This window comes from Acomys russatus, chromosome 1, assembly GCF_903995435.1.
Source record: "Acomys russatus chromosome 1, mAcoRus1.1, whole genome shotgun sequence".
NCBI lineage: Eukaryota > Metazoa > Chordata > Mammalia > Rodentia > Muridae > Acomys > Acomys russatus.
Window position 1 is genome coordinate 63327295 of NC_067137.1, and position 21335 is coordinate 63348629.

At 44.9% G+C, this 21335-nt stretch overlaps 1 protein-coding gene across 1 annotated transcript in view; it reads right to left on the minus strand.

Annotated features, from left to right (window-relative positions):
* Positions 1-780: 780 nt before the first annotated feature.
* Heatr5a (HEAT repeat containing 5A) overlaps positions 781-21335 on the minus strand; it is a 105106-nt gene continuing 84551 nt past the window's right edge. Inside the window, exons 28-36 of the mRNA XM_051145883.1 lie at positions 18319-18541; positions 15661-15909; positions 14193-14320; positions 11319-11466; positions 10311-10583; positions 7751-7975; positions 3861-4015; positions 2251-2464; positions 781-1591 (exon numbers count right to left, since the gene is read on the minus strand). Coding sequence (XP_051001840.1) covers positions 1287-1591; positions 2251-2464; positions 3861-4015; positions 7751-7975; positions 10311-10583; positions 11319-11466; positions 14193-14320; positions 15661-15909; positions 18319-18541 — 1920 coding nt within the window. The 3' untranslated portion in view covers positions 781-1286. The remainder of the gene's footprint in view (positions 1592-2250; positions 2465-3860; positions 4016-7750; positions 7976-10310; positions 10584-11318; positions 11467-14192; positions 14321-15660; positions 15910-18318; positions 18542-21335) is intronic.

A 21335-nucleotide genomic window follows, 5' to 3' on the forward strand; every position in this document is an offset into this window, starting at 1 on the left:
TTCTATATAAAAGCTTCCTGTGTGAACTCAGCATAAACTCACATAAAAGATGTAGGCATGGTCTATGAGAGACCACAGCTTCCAGCCACACAGGGGCTGAAGCTGGCTGCCCATTTATACGTTGGGTAGTTCTAGATACATTGTGGTTTATTTTTGTTTTTGTTTTTTTTCCCAAGACAAGTTTCTGTACAGCCTTGGCTGTCCTGTACTGGCTTTGTAGACCAGGCTAGCCTTGAAGTCAAAGCAATCTGCTTGCCTCTGCCTTGCTGAGTGCTGGGATTAAAGGTAGGTGCTACCATATCCGGCCTTAGATTTGGTTCTTTTTTTCTTTTTAAAGATTTACTTATTTTATTAAGTACACAGTGTTTTGCCTGAATATACACCAGAAGAGAGCATCAGATCTCATTATAGATGGCTGTGAGCCACCATGTGGTTGCTGGGAATTGAACTCAGGACCTTTGAAAAAGCAAGCAGTGCTTTTAACCTCTGAGCCATCTCTCTAGCCCCAGATCTGGTTCTTTAAAAGCATTCCAATCACTTATTTACTGTTGGCATTACTATTATTAATTAGTTTGTTAATCACTTTTTTGAGAGCAGTCTTATCATGTAGTCCTAGCTGGCCTGGAACTTGCTATGTAGACCAGGCTGGCATGGAAATTTGATGATCATCCTGCCTCAGTCTCTAAGGGCAGTGCCACCCTTCTTTGCTCTAATCATTTATGTTGCTGGAGAAACGCATCAAAGTTGTTACTACTACTGAATATGGCAGGGTTTTTGTTATTATTATAATTATTAATTTTGGTTTTTCGAGACAGGGTTTCTCTGTGCAGCCTTGGCTGTTCTGGACTCACTTTGTAGACCAGACTGGCCTCAGAGATCCGCCTGCCTCTGCCTCCCAGAGGGCTGGGATTAAAGGTGTGCATAAGGCAGGATTTTACATTAGCCACTGGATACTGTGTAAGCGATACTTAACACCTGACATCTGTCAGAGCTGAACATATGGACCACTAGAGGAAATCCCTTCATTTTAAAGCAGCAGAGTGCTTAGTAAATTTGGCTCTTTGGCACATTCTTCAAATGCCTGGCAAGAATTCTGACAGTTCCATGTTCTTAGTAAATGGAAACAAAACAAAACCAAAATTACCAAGAATGTTAAGTTTTCTGTCACTCCTGAAATTTGAACAACAGGATCTCCAAGTGCACTTGTGTCTTGTTTCACTTTTGCCTCCGAAGCAAGGAAACAACTGAGTGTTACATTAAGGTGCTCAGTGTTGCAGAGAGCAGCATCACAGGAAGCTAGTCTTTAATTGGATACTGGAGCTCCCCCCCAGGTTCTTGGTGTGTTTCGAAGGTGGCTCGACTCGGACACTTTCCTGATTTCCCTTTACAGCAGCCTCCAGCCGGGCTTTCAAGGCTGGGGAAGAAGCCATGACACTCTTGAACACTGAGGAATACCGAGGCGCAATCTGCATGAGATTTTGCAAAGCAAAGTCATGCAGACTTCTCATTACTGAAGTTGCTGATCCCACAGCATTCTCATCCAGGAGGAAGGAAATGAGGACTGGCAGAAGGCAGGCCACCAGCTGAGAGCCTGGGGGGGGGCAGAGGTCAGAGGTCAGGAAGTGACGAGCTGCAAGTCAACTCTTCACTCACGAAAACCGCCCTCCTCTCTTCTAGCACTGTATCACCACTATCTGGGGCCCACATCATACCTGTTTATCGTTTGTGTGTGTGTGTGTGTGTGTGTGTGTGTGTGTGTGTGTGTGTGTGTGCACGCGCGTGCGTGCGCATGTCTCGGCTAGGCTGGACAAGGAAGCCCCAGGGTTCACCTGTTTCTGACTCCCTGGCACTGGGGTTACAAGCAAGCATCACTACCATAGTACACAGCTTTTACTTTTTTAGGATTGGCCTGAGCCCAAATTCCCTGAGGATGACAATGAAACTTCCTGTTCTCCTCAGTGCTGGGATTACAGGGTTCTGATGACTGAATTTAGGCCTTCATGCTTGAAAGGCAAGGTGTTATTGACCGAGCTGTCTCTCCAATTCTCTTTTTCTTTTCTGCTTTTCAAGACAGGGTTTAAGAGACCCTGGCTGTCCTGGACTCACTTTGTAGAGCAACTCTCAGAGATCTGCCTGCCTCTGCCTCCTGAGTGCTGGGATTAAAGGCGTGTGCGACCACAGCTGGCTCATAATACCTTTTGGTGAAAGGGAAACAGGCCCTGGAGAGAGGACTAAGGTGCTGACACTTACGGTGCTGTTCCTCGGCAATGGTGACCAGAGCTTCTAAGAGCTTTAGTCCTTCTTGACAGAGCTGCAGCTCGGTAGCATCGTCAGGTTTCCTCTTGTCTATTTCCTGCAGTTTCTCCACAACAGAAGGTGCTAAGGAATAAATGTACGGGTAGGAAATGGCCGGATCTGGGTACTGAAAAATGGAATGTAGGAGCTGATAGGTCTTCATTTGTACCTAATCAGGTAAGATAAGAACAAAATGTCAATTTAAAAAGACCCAAGAGCAAATAAACAGAGAGCAAATGTTCTTGCAAACTTGTGGGAAAGAATAAGCCTTGTCACAGGTGGGAGCAGTCTTGGCGGGCTTTACCCTTGGGGCACCCCATGAATGCCTTGTGACAGACTGAGTGGAGCCATCCTGGGTCTGGAATTCAGGAAGCAGACCTGGGAACCCCACCTGGACTATTGTCTTTCTAATGGACCCTCACCGGGAGAAGGAGCCGGTCCTTCCCACGTGACTCAGGCAGTTGGGGAGGAAAGAACAACAAGTTCAGCCTGGGCGGGAGCGCGTGGGAGCAGCGGACCGGCTGGACCAGCACGTGGGCCAGACAGACACCTAAGGACCAGTCCCGTGGAACGGCTACCGGAAGGTTCACTCTTTTGTCCCTTTAACCTTTTTCCTTCTTGTATAAGCTAGTTGGGATGTATAATAAAGTTTAATTGTTAAGAAACAGAGTCAACACAAACTCTTTGAAGTTAAAGTAGCCAAGATTGTATATCTATCCCAGTTTTCTTTAATTTGGAAGCCCTAGTACCAACAGGTAGCAGGTACAAACAGGGGCTGCAGCAGTGGAATGGCACAGGAGCATAGCGCAGTGGGCAGGTCTCCGAAAAGCAAACCCTCAAAACAACTCAAACCAAAAACATAGAGACAAATTTGAAATTAATTTTTTGTTTCCAGAAAATGTTTTAAAGCAAAATTCTACACATTTGATATGTCATGATCTAAAGGTTTTAAGGGCTATATCTGTCCTGGATCCGCTTTGTAGACCAGGCTGGCCTCGAACTCAGCAAGCTGCCTGCCTCTGCCTCCTGAGTGTTGGGATTAAAGGTGTGCACCATCACGCCTTGCTAGTCCCTTGTTTCTTTTTGATAACTTTCACTATGTAGTCTTGGTTGGCCTGAAACACCCTATGTAGACGGGACTGGACTTGGAATCATGGGCACTCCTCCTACCCTTGCACCCCCAGCGATGGCATCCCAGATGCAGCCACCACTCCTGGAAAGTTACAACAACTGTAAGACGCTCTCATTTGGAAATTTAGTATTGTTTCCCCTTTCTGTTTTTGAAGACAAAGTCTCATGAAGGTTAGGCTGGCCTTAAACTCATTTCTGATCTTTGCTTCTAGTCCCTAGGGCTGGGATACAGGCCTACACTACCATGCTAGATGCATACAGAGCTGGGCATCAAACCCAGGGCCCTGTGTGTGTTAGGCATCACTCTGCCTACTAAAGCACAGCACTAGTCCTTGGAAACTTTTTGTTGGAGAAAGCAAGATCACAAAGAAGTTCAGTGTACATACTGCAATCATAAAGGCTAACCAGATTAGTCTCCGCTGAGAGACACTTACCACAGGGTCTTGGCTCTCTAGGGCAGCCTTAAATCTCTCAATGCAGCGCTTCTGAAGGCAGGGGACAGTTGTCACTTCTGGACTGGTGGACAAAATAAACACTGTGACGGCAGTGAGCAGACTGATGTTATCAAGTTCTTGATGCACTCCATCAGCTGAAGAGAAATGACCGTTAGGAGGTTCATAGTTACTGCTTCGTGCCTCTGTGTGTCTCTATTTTGGTTAGCAACATTTTTTCTGTTACAGACAAAATGACTTTTAAGGACTCCAGAGGGCAGCGGATGGTGGTGTGCACTTGTGTGCTTAAAGCTGCAAATGTGTGCTAGTCCACCCCCACTATACACACCCAAGAGGCCCGAACCTTGCATGTACCAGGCACCACCACTGAGCTCGATCCTCATTTTCCAAGGTGATATTCTAATTAAATATTTTTAATGAAGTAGCTATGAAAAGTTAGTAATTTTGGTCAGGTGGTAGTCGCATACACTTTTAATCCCACACTCTGGAGGCAGAGGCAGGTGGATCTCTGAGTTCTGCATTTGAGGCCAGACTGGTCTACGGAGAGTTCCAGGACAGCCAAGGCTACACAGAGAAACCCTGTCTCAAAAAACAAAACAAGCCGGGCATGGTAGCACACACCTTTAAATCCAAGCACTTGGAGGCAGAGGCAGGTGGATTGCTGTGAGTTTGAGGCCAGCCTGGTCTACAAAAGTCAGTCCAAGACAGCCCATGCTACACAGAGAAACCTTATCTCAAAAATACAAAAACAAAAACAAATTAAACCAAAACTAAAAGCAAACAAAAAGGCTACAGAGAAACTCTGTCTCAAAACAAAACAAAACAAAAACAACAAACAACAGTAACCAAACCAAACCAACCCAGTATTTGGGAGGTAGAGGCAGGCGGATCACAGTGAGTTGAAGGTCAGCCTGGTCTACAAAGCAAGTCCAGGACAGCCAAGTCTACACAGAGAAACCCTGTCTTAAAAAACCAAAAACCAAACCAAAAGCAGGGTGATAGTGGCGCATGCCTTTAATCCTAGCACTTGTGAGGCAGAGGCAGGTGGATCTCCGTGAGTTCAAAGCCAGCCTGGACTACAGGGTAAGTTCCAGGACAGCCAGAGCTGTTACACAGAGAAACCCTGTCTGGAAAAACCAAACCAAAAAACAAAAAAACCCCAACTCAACCCAACATGCACCCCCCCCCAACCCAAAACAAAAGAAACAAACAAAACAAAAAACCCCAGGATCTCACATAGCCTAGGCTAGCCTCCAACTTGCCATGTGATTGTTGATGACCTTTCTTTGCCTGCAGCTCCTGAGTGTATGCAGTTCTGGGACAGAACCCAGGGCTCTGTGCACTTTACACAAATACTTGATCAGCTGTGACCTAGCCCACTAAATGGCTGTTACTTGTAAACAAATGACCTGTAGAAACAGTAGCATCAGTCCTATCAATGCAATAAATACTTGAAACACATGCCAGGCAGCCCTCTTAGGCAATGAGGCTATAACTTCACTATAAAGTGGGGATCAGATAAAGAAATTAAGGTCAGCTGGTAACAAGGTCCATGCAAGCAGGATGTGGTGGCTCAAGCCTGCGATCTCAACACCTAGGACGCTGGGCAGGAGAGCCTGGCATTCAAGGCAGTCCTCGGCAACAGAACTCAACGTCAGCCCGGGCTATGTCAGACCCCATCTCAGGGGGGAAAGCACTCAAAGCGCCACAGACAGTGACCCAGGATAACTGACACTGGGTGGATAGAGTCTTGAGGTCTGTCACCTGAGAGAGGTGATGCAGTCAAAGGGCATTCTGGGGAGGAGTGGAATCTATCAGGCACCATCTGAATCATTTCCAGGTGAGTTGGTACACTGGTAGCCATGGGTAACCACGTGAAGCACACAGCAGTGCTCTGACTACTCTGTACTGGGCAGACATTTAACCTGGCAGCAATGTTTCATGTGGAAGAAACAGAAATCTGTTCATTTGCCCAAGCAACACCAAGTCAGGAAAGCAGACGGTGTAAGTCCAGAGAATGTACCAGCATCCAGGGGCTCTCCCACTTCATCCCCTGCAAAGTTAATTTTAGTTATTCAGAGCAGTTGAAACTGCAACACACTCATCTAGTTAGTTTAGGAAAAATATTTTTAAAATTTTGTTAAGATTAATGTCTCCTGAGTCCTCTTCCTATTTCTCCTAAAACTCCTTTACTATCCCTTTATTTATTGAGAGTGGATAAGAAGTCTGTTTAGCAGTAGGTATCTTGTGAGGCTCATGCAGGAAAGAACAGGCCTCTTGCCAACAACTGTCTGCCTGAGTCATCTTGGAATCCAGTCTTCTGGCTGCAGCCCTGGCCAATGTCCTAGCAGCAACTTCCTGAGAGGCTAAGCCCTGGGCCCCAGAACTAATACATAATAAATGTTTTTCTGTTTTCGAGACAGGGTTTCTCTGTGTAGCCTTAGCTGTCCTAGACTCTGTAGACCAGGCTGGCCTCGAACACACAGCGATCCACCCCCTCACTGCGGCTCCCCCCCCACACACACACACCCCGGATTAAAGGTGTGCACCACCGCCGAGGCCACCACCACTACCTCCTGACTTATTTTCCTGTTTTGAGTCACTGAGGCTTTAAGTCACTGCCAAGCCTTGGGATGACAGGTAGCATTAGGCCCAGCTGAGAGGTGTCACTCCGCAAACATTTAATCTCTTATGATCAGCTCCTATCACTTTATGTTAATAGTTGGCCTAACGTTCATGTCCTGGCTTGATACACAACTGAGACCAGACACTATTTGTGTGTCTGAGACGAAAGGAAAGTTTGTTATGACAGAGAACACAAAACCAACAGGCATCCATCTTTACCTCCTCTTCCTGCCCTTCTCCTGGCAGAGATTAACACAGTCAAGTGTGTTGTAAATTTATTCAAATTGTGTTGTAAATTAGTTTTCATCCTGCTGTTCTATTCACTGGTAATTCCAACTCCACTCATCCCCCTCCCCCCTCTATAGCCCTGGCTGCCTTGGAACTCACTCTGTAGTCAGGGCTGGCTTTGAACTCAAGAGATTTGCCTGCCTCTGCCTCTCAAGTGCTTGGACTAAGGGCTTGCACCACCATCCCTCTTTTTATTTTTTTATTTATTGTGTTTGAGTACTCTATTTGCATGTACATCTCTATACCAGAAGAGGGCGCTATATCACATTACAGATGGTTGTGAGCCACCTTGTGGTTGCTGGGAATTGAACTCAGGACCTCTGGAAGAGCAGACAGTGAGTGCTCTTATCCACTGAGCCATCTCTCCAGCCCACCGTCCCTCTTTATCCACTGAGCCATCTCTCCAGCCCACCGTCCCTCTTTTTTTAAAGGCATGACTTTCTTTTCTCTTTCTTTCTTTCTTTCTTTCTTTCTTTCTTTCTTTCTTTCTTTCTTTCTTTCTTTCTTTCTTTCTTTCTTTCTTTTTGGGTTTTCAAGACAAAGTTTCTGTGTGTAACGGCTCTGGCTGTCCTGGAACTTGCTCTGTAGACCAGGCTGGCTTCGACCTCATGGAGATCCCCCTGCCTCTGCCTCCCAAGTGCTGGGACTCCCTCTTTTTTTTTTTTTTTAAAGGCATGACTTTCTTTTTTAGGCTCCTGGGATTGCATTCTCTTGAGTCTCTTCCCATCTTGATTTTGGTCCTCTTCTTGTTGCACAAACTCAAATTGAGTGAAGCATGCCAATTATAAATAGGACAAAGAAGGTGGGATAATGTAGACTATATCGGAACACTTCACATATCTGCAGTCTTTTCTAGGTGAGACTACCAAAGATGATGAACTGATTAGCTTAGCCTAGAGGAACAAAGAGAAAAGAAACACCATCCTCTCACTTTAGAACCTCTGAACAGTCTTCCTGACCTGGACTCCAACAGTCGAGCACAGTTGCTAAAGCACTTTGGAGGAGGCTGGTCCAAGCTTCCTGGCTCTTTTCCGCTCGGGCCATGGGGGAGGTTAAGATTCCTTTCAGAGCCTGCAGGGAAGCTGTGACTGTTGAGGATAACTGGCCCCCAGGTAACTTCACAGCAGTTTCTCTGAGGACGCCAATTGCAAGGTACAATATAGTAGGGAGAATTGAGATGCTTCCTGAAAGATAAAATTGAAATGCTGTATTTCAGCATGTATGCTTTCTAAAGTCATCAAGGAGGTCTGGAGACAGCTCATCAGTTAAAAGCATTTGTTGCTCTTGTAGAGGACTTGGGTTCAATTCCCAGTATGCACATGATGGCTCACACTGACTATTACAGTTTCAGAAAACAACAACAACAAAATATGTGAAGAGACTAAAATAGCAATTTAATTTTCCTGGCTATTACTCATATATTTTTTAACCCTAATTCTCTAATAATAAATTACTTTCTGTGCTACTCTCAGTATAAAACAGTGTATGCAAACAAAGAATTGCAGGTTTTATTCAAATTGAAGCTTGAAGTCAGTAGGCTAAAAATAAGAGAGTTCACATCACAATCAAGAAATATTAACACAAATACACATTTATCGACTGTGAAGTTCCTATGTGTCCTTTTTATGTCCTGGAGCTTTAAAATAAGACAGCTTTCCTATTTACTTATTTTGTGTAGGGATGCCCACACAGCACGGTGTACATATGGAGGCCAGAGGACAACTTGCAGGGATAAGTTCTCTCCTCCTATGATGTTGGTTCTGGGATTGAACTCTGGTTGTCAGGTTTGGTGGAAGGCATCTTTACCAACACTGTGTGACAGTAAAAAAAATACTTTTAGTGTGTGTGGTATGTACAGGTGTCCCCCCCAACCCCTCACCCTTTCTCTCTGTGTGTATGTGTGCACACAGACTCCACCTTATTTTCTGAGACGGTTTCTCGCTGAGCCTGGAGCTCATCCTCTGGCAGGATGCTGCCTCATGAGCTCTCCTGTTTTTGCCTTTCCCTCTACCGCAGCACTGGAGTTACAGATGCACACTGCCACGCTCTCCCGCAGCACTGGAGTTACGGATGCACACTGCCACGCTCAGCTTTTATGTGGGCTCTGGTGACCTAAACCCAGGCATCATGCTTGCATGGCGGGCACTTTACAAATGGAACCATCTTCTCAGCTCCTGTGCTACGTTTTGTCCAGAATACCTATTTTAATAGGAAATAAGCTACATCTGCACAAATATTTATCTTTTATAGGTAATAGTTACATATAATGTATTTACATGATGGAGAAAGCTACAGATCTTCTGGAGGATGTTTTGTGCACTGTATATTCAAATGCTGATTTCTGTACCGTGAGATCTGGTTACAGTCCAGATGTTGGCACTATCATTATGAAGCATCTCCTGTCTTCATATGTTGTAAACTTTGTGCTCCATCACTTCTGATTGGTTAAGAAAGAACTGAACAGCCAATAGCTGGGCAGGAGAGTTAAGGGGAGACTTTGATCCTAGGGAGAGGGTCTCAGGTGGGGTCCAGAGAGAGCAAATCTTCATGAGGCTACAGATGGAGAAGGAACAGGGCAATGGCAGGTAACAGGCCACGTGGATGAGAATGACACCAGGCAAGTAAAGTAGGGTTAGAAAACTCAGCATCTGCCCAGCTATAGTGCCTGAAGCTTTTAATAAATATAATAGGTCTCCGTGTCATTAATTGGGAGCTAAGGCAGGCATAGAAAAAAACCATGCTTTTACATAAATCTTCATGCAGAAATAGTAGTGTATGTACATAAACAAACAAAATTAATTATAGGTAGGTTTCTAGGAAAACGTTTTCTGATAAGGTGAGACTGGAGTTGAACTTTGAAGGAAAAAAAAATTTAAAAAGCTGGCTCAGTGCAGTGTTTGTTGTAGAAGTCTGGAACCATAACCATAACAAATGCTGGGTAGAGTGGTGAACATCTGTGATCCCAGCATCCCTATGGCGAGATGGGAGGCAAAATCACCTGAAAGCTTGCAGATCAGCTACCCACAGGATGCACTACAGTGACAGAAATGAGAGAGAAACTGCCTTCAAACAGTAGGAAGAAGCGAATCTCAAAACGCTGTTTTCTGACCAACACACAGGTGGTGGCAGAGCGGGTTCTCCCTGACCCAGAATTAGGTCATTTAAGCTCACAGAAAGCATATCAACAACTGCAAACAACAGGGTTAGCAGGAAGCCTTCTGGGATGTGGTGCATGCGTTGGGTATGGTGGAGCCTAAGTGAGCCCTAAATGCTACTTGAAAGAATTGAATGGATTTGGCTTGCAACAGAAAAGGGCACCATGACAGACCTGCCATCACAGAGTCAGAACTATCCACCAGATCGTACACTGAAAAAACATCCAAGCACTGCTCCTTGACTTAAAATATTGTCAGCTACAGGTCCTCATGACTGGAGGAGCTGCACTAAAGGGCCACACACACACAGCATTAGCAAGGCTGAGCACCGCTGCTCTAAGGTCATGTGCGCTGCACCACGTACCTTCAGGAGAGCACACTGCAGGAAGCTCAGCAAGGATGACCAAGGCAGCAGCGACCAGTCTACTGCCCTCCTCTGGCAGGGTCTGTGGCTTTGAAGACGTTACTCGTGGGCCACCTGTCAGCTTAGGGTTTAGTTCTGGGAGTTGTCTAACGAGGATGCAGACACAGAGCTCCAGGGTTGCAAAGACCAAAGACTTGCCAGGTACGAGTCCTCCTGTGTCCTTTCCTTCACCGAACTCTGGCAGGGTTTCCTTTTCAGAGGCTCCATCATCAACTAGAAGACAGAGGGAACAGTGCTTAAGAAGTACTTGCTGCTTCCTTGGCTTCAAGTGGATGGCAATTTAATTCATTTCTGGTATAGGCAATGCATTTAGTGGCTAACATTTTAGGGGGGAAAAGCTAAAGAAAAATGCAGTTCTCAAGTTAAAATGGTTGCCTTCACTATAGCTTCTCATGACAATGGATTAAAAAATTCTTGTAATTTTTTCAGACTTAAAACAGTGCCAGATTGAATTTCTCTCCTTGCTATTATAAATGAAAATCTGACAGCAACTCTGTCCTCTTAAAGACTGACAGTGACTGGGCACAAAGATCAGAACCCAGGTTCCTGAGCTCCATTCCTGCCCACCCCCTCACCGCATTTTACATTTTTTCTTTTTGAGACAGGGTTTCTCTGTGTAGTCTTGGCTGTCCTGGACTCACTTTGTAGAGCAGGCTGGCCTTGATCTCACAGTGATCCACCTGCCTTTGCTTCCCAAGAGCTGGGATTAAAAGTGTGAGCTACCACACTCAGCTCTTATTTTACTTTTTATGTACATGTTTCCATTTGCCCTAGTTACAACAGCATCAAGACTGCACAGCTACACTGAGCACCACTAAAACACCGATGCTGCGTCCAGTGTGTCCAGTGTCCAGCGGTCTAGTGCGTGCCCAGTATATAGAAGTATTTGATTTCCAGAACTGGGACGAAAAGAGATGCTTGCTGTGTCATTTAAGAGCTAATGTTTACCTTCTGCACTTCGTCTTTTTTCCTTCACATGTTCTTGAGCTGCACAGATAATCTGCCTCACCACTTCAAGTGAAGCCAGCTGAATGGCTGGTGACTCTCTGGTCAAAATGACTCGGTGTAGTACGTTCAGCAATTCAATACCCAAGTCCTGTCAGAAAACAAGGAGTGGACACTATTGGAAATTACACTTTTTGGTGTGTGTGTGTGTATGTGTGTGTGTGTGTGTGTGTGTGTGTGTGTGTGTATAAAAATAACAACGTTAAGTGTTCCAGGACAGCCAATGCTATTGAAAAGCCCTGTCTCAAAAAAAAAAAAAACAAAGAACTAGGACTGGAGACATGGCTCAGAGGTTAAGAACACTTGCTGTTCTTCCAAAGGTCCTGAGTTCAATCCCCAGCAACCACATGGTGGCTCACAACATAGATCTGGTGCCCTCTTCTGGCACGCAGGCAGAATGCTGAATAATAAATAAATAAATAAATATTTAAACAAACAAACAAAACCCCAAAGAACCAATGTTAAATGTCATGGCAAAATTCAGACAGAATTTAATAAATTCTTTGTTTTTTCCTTCTAGAGACAGGGTTTTGCTGTGTAGCACTGGATGTCTTGGACTCACTTTGTAGACCAGGCTGGCCTTGAACTCACAGAGATCCACCTGCCTCTGCCTCCCGAGTGCTAAGATTAAAGGTGTGCGCCTGGCTAATAATTTTTTTTTTTAGGTTTATTTATTTATTATTATGTTTACAGTGCTCTGCCTGCATGTACACCTGCAGGCCAGAAGAGGGCACCAGATCACATCATAGATGGTTGTTAGCCACCTTGTGATTGCTTGCTGGGAATTGAACTCAGGACCTCTGGAAGAGCAGTTGATGCTCTTAACCTCTGAGCCATCTCTCCAGCCCATAAATTCTTTTTTTTTACATAAGCTTATTGCCTAAGCAACAAAAGTATAACAAAACTTCTGTCGGCTCTGAGACAGTCTTACATAGCCCTGCCTGGCCTTGAACTCCTTATCCTCCTGTCTGTCCCAAAAAACTGGAATTTCAGGTGTGTATCACAATGCCTGGCTCGTAACATTTAAACCAAGTATGCATATACATACACATAAAAATACATAAGTAGCCAGGCTTGATGGTGGACACTTTTAATCCCAGCACTCAGGAAGCAGAGGCAGATGGAATGCTGTGAGTTCGAGGCCAGCCTGGTCTACAAAGCAAGTCCAGGACAATCAAGGCTAACACAGAGAGACCCTGTCTTGCAAAACCAGAACAAACAAATAACCAAAAGTAAATAAACCTTTAAAGGAACTGGAGAGATGGCTCAGTGGTTAAGAGCACTCACTGCTCTTCCAAAAGTCTGGAGTTCAATTCCCAGTACCCACACAACAGCTCATAACTGCCTGATACCATCTTCTGGTTGCAGATGTACATGCAGACAAAGTATATGTGCACATAAAAACACATAAGTAACATTTAAACCAATTTCAGAACATTTCTTAGAGAGGTGACTATGACAAAAGATCATTTTCATCCATGTCTGAAATGATGATATTGGAGACATAGCCAAAGGCTGACATGCAGATTCTGAGATGAATATTAAAATTTCCTGTAATAATAAAGAATGAAGGGGCTGGAGAGAGATGACTCAGAGGTTAAGGGCACTGACTGCTTCTCTAGAGGTCCTGAGTATAATTCCCAGCAACCACATGGTGGCTCACAACCATCTATAATATGATCTGATGCCCTCTTCTGGCCTGCAGGTGTACATGTAGGCAGAACACTGTATACATAATAAAAAAGTTTTTTTTTTTTTAAATGAAGAAGTAATACTAAAGTAGATATTTAAAATACCTTGGTGAATCTCTACTCCCTTTTCCCTTTTCTGTCGTTAAGATTTTGTTTATAGCTAAGAGGTGGTGGCACATGCCTTTAATACCAGCATTGGGAGGCAGAGATAGTTAGATCTCTGTGAGTTTGAGGCCAGCCTGCCTGGTTTGCAGAGTGAGTTTCAGGACATTCAGAGATACTTAGTGATACCTTGTCTTGGAAAAAACCACCCAATCTATAATCTACACACCCCCCCCAATATATTATAATGTATATATATTACAATAGATAAAAGTTTATAATTCAGTCAAGTTCAATTCTACACAGATAAAAACTCAACTCATGAGCCAGGTGTGATGGTACATGCCTGTAATCCCAGCACTCGGGAAGCAGAGGCAGGCAGATATCTGTGAGTTCAAGGCCAGCCTGGTCTAAAAAGTGAGTCCAGGATAGTCAGCCAGGGCTATTACACAGGGAAACACTGTTCTGAACACCACTCTCCCACGCTGCCCAGCCCCCCTGGGGAAAAACCCCAAACCTCAACTCATGCTTTAAGCCTAATTAATAATAGTACTAATTAAGTAAGAGCACAAAAATCATAGCATCCATTTACTTTCAAATCTTGAGCCAGCGGTAACAAGACAGACAGTACATATTGCGAAGCGGGCCTGCCTAACAGCTATTTACCCCCTGGGGAAGCTTGGGCAGGTGCTGCATTCCGGAGCAATCCTTTTAGCACAGCCAGACTGAAGGCCGGGAGAACCCACATGATGAGAATATTTGGTAACGGACAGCAGTATACACCAATTACAGTGTCTGTTGGGGGCAATGCAATACAATAGGGATGACCACAAAGTTTGGGGTTCACAGAAACAGAAAAGGACTGATTGCCACATGGAACCAACAGCTACTGTGCTGAACAAGGCAACTGTGGAAGGCAGAGAAAGACATGGCTGTCAGAGGAGCTATCCTTTTCTTTTGTGATCTCTGCTCAGTTCTATTCACTGTAGTAACCTGAATACACTTCTGTGCTTTGATACATCACCTGATCACTGCCAATTCTAGATCTGGGCCAAGGGACATCGAGAAGGGCCTGCAGTGCATGCAGACAGGCCGCGATGCTCTCCATGGTTGCATCTGCGCGCAGGGAACAGAGAAACTCTACACTGATTCCTGGGAGAGGCAAAAAGAAGAGGCTTCTTGAGATTCCTAGTTCAGATTGCTAATGAGTCTACTGTGAGATGATGCTGACTTAGCAAAGACAGCACAATAAACAAGAATACGGGTTTAGATTGTGTGTGTGTGTGTGTGTGTGTGTGTGTGTGTGTGTGTAACTCTCTCTGTAGATCAGGCTGGCCCCAAACTCAGAGATCCACCTGTCTCTGCCTCCCTCGTAATGAGATTAAAGGTGTGTGTCACCACTGCCCAGCTTCTTTTTTTGGTTTTTCGAGACCCAACTTCTTTTTTTAATTAAAAATCATTTTAGGGGCTGAAGAGATGGCTCAGTGGCTAGTGAACACGTGCTGCTTTTCCAGAGGACCTGGGTTCGATTCTCAGCATGTACATGGTAGCTCACAACTGACTGTAACTCCAGTTTCAGGGGATCTGACATCTGTGGGCATAAAGCATGTAAGTGGTGGATAGATAAACATGCAAGCAAAACACCAGACACAGAAAAACATAATAAATTTAAAACGAAAAAATTGTGTGTTGGATCCTTAGAGTGGAAGTTACAAGTGACACAAGCCACCTCATGTCATGCTGGAACTGAACTCAGAGCCTCTGGAAGAGCATCAACAGCTCTGAACTTCAGGGCCAGCTCGCCAGCCTCCTGACTTTCTTTAAAAAAAAAAAAAAAAGTCACCGGGCATATTCTTAAAATCTGCACTTGTTTAGAACAACCACTAAAGACATGTCAGCACATTCATATATGTTAAATGTATATACAGAGGAATTCAGAACATTTGTAGAATCACTAAACATCTTTTAAAAACCATGAAGTGCTAGAGAGATCGCTCAGTGGTTAAGTGCACACACAACTCTTCCAGCAGACCCGAGTTCAGTTCCCAGTGCCTACCTGGCAGGGAACAGCTGCCTGAAACGCCAGTTCCAGGGGACCCAAAGCCACCTTCTGGCTTGAGTGGGCACCTAACTCACATGTACACACAAGGTAGCACATGTACATATACATAAAACAAACAAAATTCCATGGAGAGCTGGATGGTAGCATCTTCCTATAATCTCAGACTTGGGGGATGAGGCAAGAGTTCCAGGCTGGCCTGGGCTACATACTGAGATCTTGCCTCAAAACAACCCCCTTCTCCCACCAACCAAAAAAAAAAAAAAAAAAAGTAGAAAGAGCAAACTTCTCCTATATTTTCTGTAATTTATCAACTTGATACTGAAGCCAACTTATAATCGGACTCTAGACTGATGAATGATGTCACTAAGAGCCAGCAAATAGAGTGGCCCAACTCAGGGATAGTCCCGTAGCTCTGTAAGCTCCTGCTGACCTAAAATCAGATGGAACCTGTCAGCGTAGACGTCCTCAGGGGACTTCACGGCAGCCGCAGATGACGACGAAGAGCCCTGACCCATGGAAGTTGGAGTTACAGGCCTGGAGAGATTGGTAGCTCCTTCATCTGGGTCAGCAAAACCTGTGCTGGTGAGCCACAGGGCCGCAGCGTGGAGGATGAGTGCCCAGGAACTGTGGTAGTGCAGCTTCGCCTTCTCACTGGTCTCCGCCGTGTAGAAAGCCCCTCCTATGGAGAGGGACCGTCAGTAGGGATTGGAGACATCCCCTTCCAGTGCGCCTTCTCCTTCACTGGTAAAGACTGTTGCTAATCAGGTTCGAAAAGTGCGTTTGTAACCCTTCTAGGCAGGTCCCCTGCTGAGGGAAGGGCTTTCTGATCTATTTATTTATTTATTTTTGTTTTTTCCTAGACAGGGTTTCTCTGTGTAGCCCTGGCTTTCCTGGACTCCCTTTGTAGACCAGGCTACCTTTGTCTATGCACCTGCCTCTGCCTCCTGAGGGCTGGGATTAAAGGCCTGGTGGCCCGGGTGGACTTTCTGATTTTTATGAGCACAGATGAACTCTATCATCTTGGGCTTGACATTCTGCACCTTCTCTATGGTCTGTCTGTCTGTCTGTCTCTCATCTCACTTAGCCCTGCATTCTGGACATTTGTACATGTTGCTATGCTGTCAATATTCTGTTACTAATGATTGATTTCTCCTGAGAGTCCCGCTGTGGGGTCACAGGGTAATTTACAGGTGTCCACAATCTCTGACTGTGGAGGGGAAGACCTGGAGTGAATTCAAGGTCAGCCTCAGCTGTAAACAGAGTTGAGGCCACCTAAGCTACATGAAACCAAGTCTCAGAAACAAGAGAGAAGGGACCAGGATGTGTTAGTTTTCTTTCTCTGCCTCCCCCCGCCCCCACACAGAGAAACAAAACAAAACAAAACAAAAAACTCAAAAAAATTTAAAGAATGTGGTGCCAGTCTGTGGTGGCGTACACTTTAATCGCAGCACTGGAGAGGCAGAGGCAGGTGGATCTCTGTGAGTTTGAGGCCAGTCTGGTCTACAGAGTGAGTCCAGGATAGCCACGGCTACACAGAGAAACCCTGTTTCAAAAACACCAAACCAAACCAAACAAAAAACCACACACACTACGATTCGGGGGAAAATGTTTCCAGGCAACAGTCAGTCCAATCAGTCCAATCCCAGGTGTGCCGACACAGAGACGCCTCCATGAGGTCCATGTGACCATGAAGGCGGCTCTAAAGCTGAGAGCCCGGTCTCTGAGCAACAGCACAGAGGCCAGCAGGCCATGAAGCACGTGACTCCTCTCCTAGGGATGGGTAATGATCTAGGGAGGGAAGAGTCTGGGATAACTATTCTGGAGAATCTGGACGAGGTCGGCCTCTACAGAGAGCAAACAGCTCACTAGGTCATTAGCAAAATCCACTTCCTGTCTCGTGGGCGGGAAAACAGGCATTTTTGTCTCCACTGAGGAGAGGACCCTGTGTGTGTAACCCTGGTTCTCTTAGTGCTTCCCCGACACCAGGGCTCCTATGGGCAACAGGGGAATTCCCAATAACTTGTAGGTTAACTTGCCAAGGGGAGACCCTGGCTCAAATAAGGTGGAAGGTGAGGAACGTGCCAACACTTGAGCTTGTCCTCTACTGCAATGCAGGGACCATGGTGTCTGCCCCATACAAATCACTCTCTCTCACACACACACACACACACACACACACACACACACACACACACACACAAGATTAACAAAAAAAGAAAGAAAAAAAACAAAAAACAAAAAACAAAAAACAAAACAACCCGAAAGAAAATAACTTGGAAAGCTAATACCTTTTTTCTTAAAAGTTTTATTTGTTTGCTTATTTATTGTTCTGTGGGGGGTAGGGCATGGAGGGGTCAGACCACTTTCTTTTTTTTTATTTTTTATTTTCCCCGAGACAGGGTTTCCCTGTGTAGCCTTGGCTGTCCTTGACTTGCTTTGTAGACAGGCTGGCCTCGAACCCACAGCAATATGGCTGCCTCTGCTTCCCGAGTGCTGGGATTAAAGGTGTGCGCCACCATGCCTGGTGAGGTCAGACCGTTTTCAGGTGCCAGTTCTCTCCTTTATTATGTGGGTCTCAGGCACTGAACTCAGGTCACAAAGCCTGACGTCAAGTGCCTTTACCCATTATGTGGAGTCTTAAAATTGGACTCAAGGCCCCATGCACACAAGGCCAGCACTTTGCTAAGCAAGCTGCCTGCCCATCCCAGTTAGTAAGTTAACCATGGAATGACTTATAACAAACTGTGGCGGGTGGGAGTGGCGCGCTCCTTTAATCCAATCCCGACACCAGATCAACAATAGATTAGGTTGGAAAGGTGAGAAGAAACATGTTGGTGGGCGCATTAGATATTAAAGCTACTCTGGAGAGGCATGTGGCAATACCCTATCTGTGAGGACAGATGGCTATGACCTAGGGAATTAAAATTTTCTGACTGTCTACACTAATGCAACTCTTAGCTGCTTATGCCAGCATAAAAAAAAATTTGTTCTGGGGGAAACTGTTTCAGCTGAACACCACGTACTACAGGAGAAATCTTGGACTAGAAGTTACTATCACTCTAGAAATTAACTTATTTTACCTCCTTACCTTCAACAGGAAGCTGGGAGGCAAATTCTGCAGGCAAAGTTAAGAGAGCAAAATCCTGAAGCGCAGCCAGCCAGAGCCTGCTCAGTGTGCCCAGGTCTGTGCAGACCAAGTCAAGAAGACCACCAGCTGGAGGGGACACGCTTCTCACACTGTCTTCTGAACTAACAGCAGGCTTCAGGGTTTGCTTGTGGTTTTTATGTCTTTGCACAGCAATTATGTAGACCTGTTTAAAGTTTACAAGTAGAAGAGAAACCTCGTGTCTGATGGAACAATACACTTTTATGCTTTCCTGAAGACACAGGCTTGCCTTTGAGAATACTGACCTTGAAACGCTCTGTGGTGTCTAGAAGGCAGTTGGGCTGGAGAGCTACCTCTGCAGTTAAGAGCACATACTGCGGCTCTACCAGAAAGTGTGAGTTCAGTTCCCAACACTCACTTAGGTGGCTCGACACTGCCCATAACTCTCGTGGGGTGGGTGAGTTACCAGCAAGTCCATTCCCTCTCCTGGCTTCCAGCAGCACACACTCAAAAGACACACACACACACACACACGTAAAACTAATAAAAATAAAGTGTTAAAATTATTTTAAAAAGAGGCGAGTACGTATAAACACAGACAGTAGGCCGATTAGACTCTCTGAGGCAGAGGGTTGGCTCTGCAGTTAAGAGCACGGGCTGTTGTTGCAGAGAACCTGGGCTCCATTCCCGGCACCCGCATGGTAGCTTGCACCCACCTGTATCTCCAGCCCCAGATGACCGATACCTTATTCTGACCTCCCCAGGCACCAGGTACACATGCAGTGCACACATACATATGCCGGTATTAAAACATTCATACACATGAAATAATGAAGGAAATAAATAATAAAAAACCTTCCTTGAGGTGTCTCGCAGATAATACACAGTGGTAAACATCCTGCCACTATGCATTTCAGCAGCCATGACAGCTGCAGACAACAGTGCTCTAGGTTAACCAAGGAATCCACCTCACCATGTGGCTGCAGACAGCCATTTCTCAAGTGAACCCTGAGTACTGAAAATATGCTTATTAAAATTTCTACCTGGCCACTCTCACTTACCTGCAACTCCACAACATAAAAAACCTGTCTCGAGACAAAAACAAAAACCCTCTGAAATATGTTCATTGTGTTAAGTCAAAATAATGGCAAAATTGGACCGATTTAATTGTTTCTATATGCAGCACAGTATGAATACTCAGTGCGTTGCTGCAGATCTGCTAATTGGCTTGACTACAGGGTGCCGTCATCGTCTCACTCTTCTAAGACAGGTGCACAGAACACATACTGTATTACTTTTACCCCTAATTGTGAAGCCTAAACATATCTGGCTCCAGGGCTTTCAGACGGGGTTATGGGCCTCTATTATATAGGTTATGCTGATTAGTCATTATCTTGGAAAAACCTAAGAGAAGCCAATAAGTCTAATGAAAAACAAGGAGATTTAGATTTCAAATAATACCATGTGAAAACAAAGTTTTATGTAAAAAAAATTTTTTTAACTTAAAACTCTCTAGGCAACTGAGGAAAGCTGGAGTGGGCGAGGCGCTCTTCTCAGGGAAGAGCACTCCAACAGTCTGCCCAGGGCCACAGGGTTAGCCCTGAAAACACATGTGCAAGTGCCATCACATAGACCCACTAGGTTATATTTTGGGAATATAGACATACAAATATATATATATATATGCATGCATACAATAACAATTATGAAAGAAGCAGCCACGAATCTGAAGGACCGTGGACAGGGGTACAAGGAAGGATTTGAAAGAAAGGGAGAAATGTAATTATATTATAATCTCAAGAATAAAAAAGTAAAAAAGAATTCTATTTATTGTTATCATGTGTGTATGCATTACATGTGTGTGAGTACGCAATGATGAGAGTGTGGAGGTCAGCAGACAGCTCTGTCAGGTTGATTCTCTCCTTCTACCTTTCCATGGGTTCCAGAGATCAAACCCAAGCAGCCAAGCTCATAGAGCAAGCACCTTTACCCACTGACCCATCCTACCACTTCTTTCTTTTTTCCTTCCTTCCTTCTCTTCTTTGTTCTTTCTTCTTTGGATACTAGGAACTTGGTTCCTCTAGAAGAGCAGCAAGCACGCTTAACCACCAGCCAGCTCAGTCCTTCTAAGAAAAAACATTACAAATATTCAAGTACGGCTTGTGAGCTGGCTCAGCAGGTAAAGGTGCTTGCTGCCCAGTCTGAAGACCTGGGTTAGGCCCTAGGAACTTACTTGGTAAGAGAGAACCAACTCCTGCATGCTGTCCTCTGTCCTCCATATGCATGCCATGGTATGCATGTGTGTGTACAAGCACACACATGCATAAGCACAGACACATTAAATAAATTTAACTTTTTGGGCTAAAGAGATGGCTCAGAGGTTAAGAGCACTGGCTGTTCTTCCAGAGGTCCTGAGTTCGATTCCCAGCACCACTTGATGGCTCATAGTCATCTATAATGAGGTCTGGTGCCCTCTTCTGGCATGTATATATAATAAATAAAAATCTTAAAAAAAAAAAAAAATCAAAGTACACATAAGCAAATGCATACATCTTCAGTCAATAGGAGTTTGTTTTCATTGGCTATGATGCTGTTTCTTTAACTCGTAACTGCTCCCGCTTGGCTCTTTAGACTGCATGGCCAACATCAATTAGTACTCAAGTAAATCTCATTTAGAACTCTTTAGTTTACCTTGAAAACAGACTACTTAGCATGCTGACAGAGTTGGTGGTCTCAGCACTTGAAGTGGAGGGAGGAGAATCAAATTCCATTGCCAGCCTCAGCTACCTGGGAGGACCCTGCCTCAAAAAATCCACGCTTAGGGTGTGGCTCACAGGGGTAGGCCTTCCCTACCATGTCAAAGGATCTCGGTTCAAACCTAGGCAAACAACTACAGACGAACAAAAACTTCCCCGACAAGACTCATTGTATAATTGTATTTTACAGTCTTTGGTGTTTATGGTGTTTGATAGCTTCTACAAATCCCACTGTCAACCAAA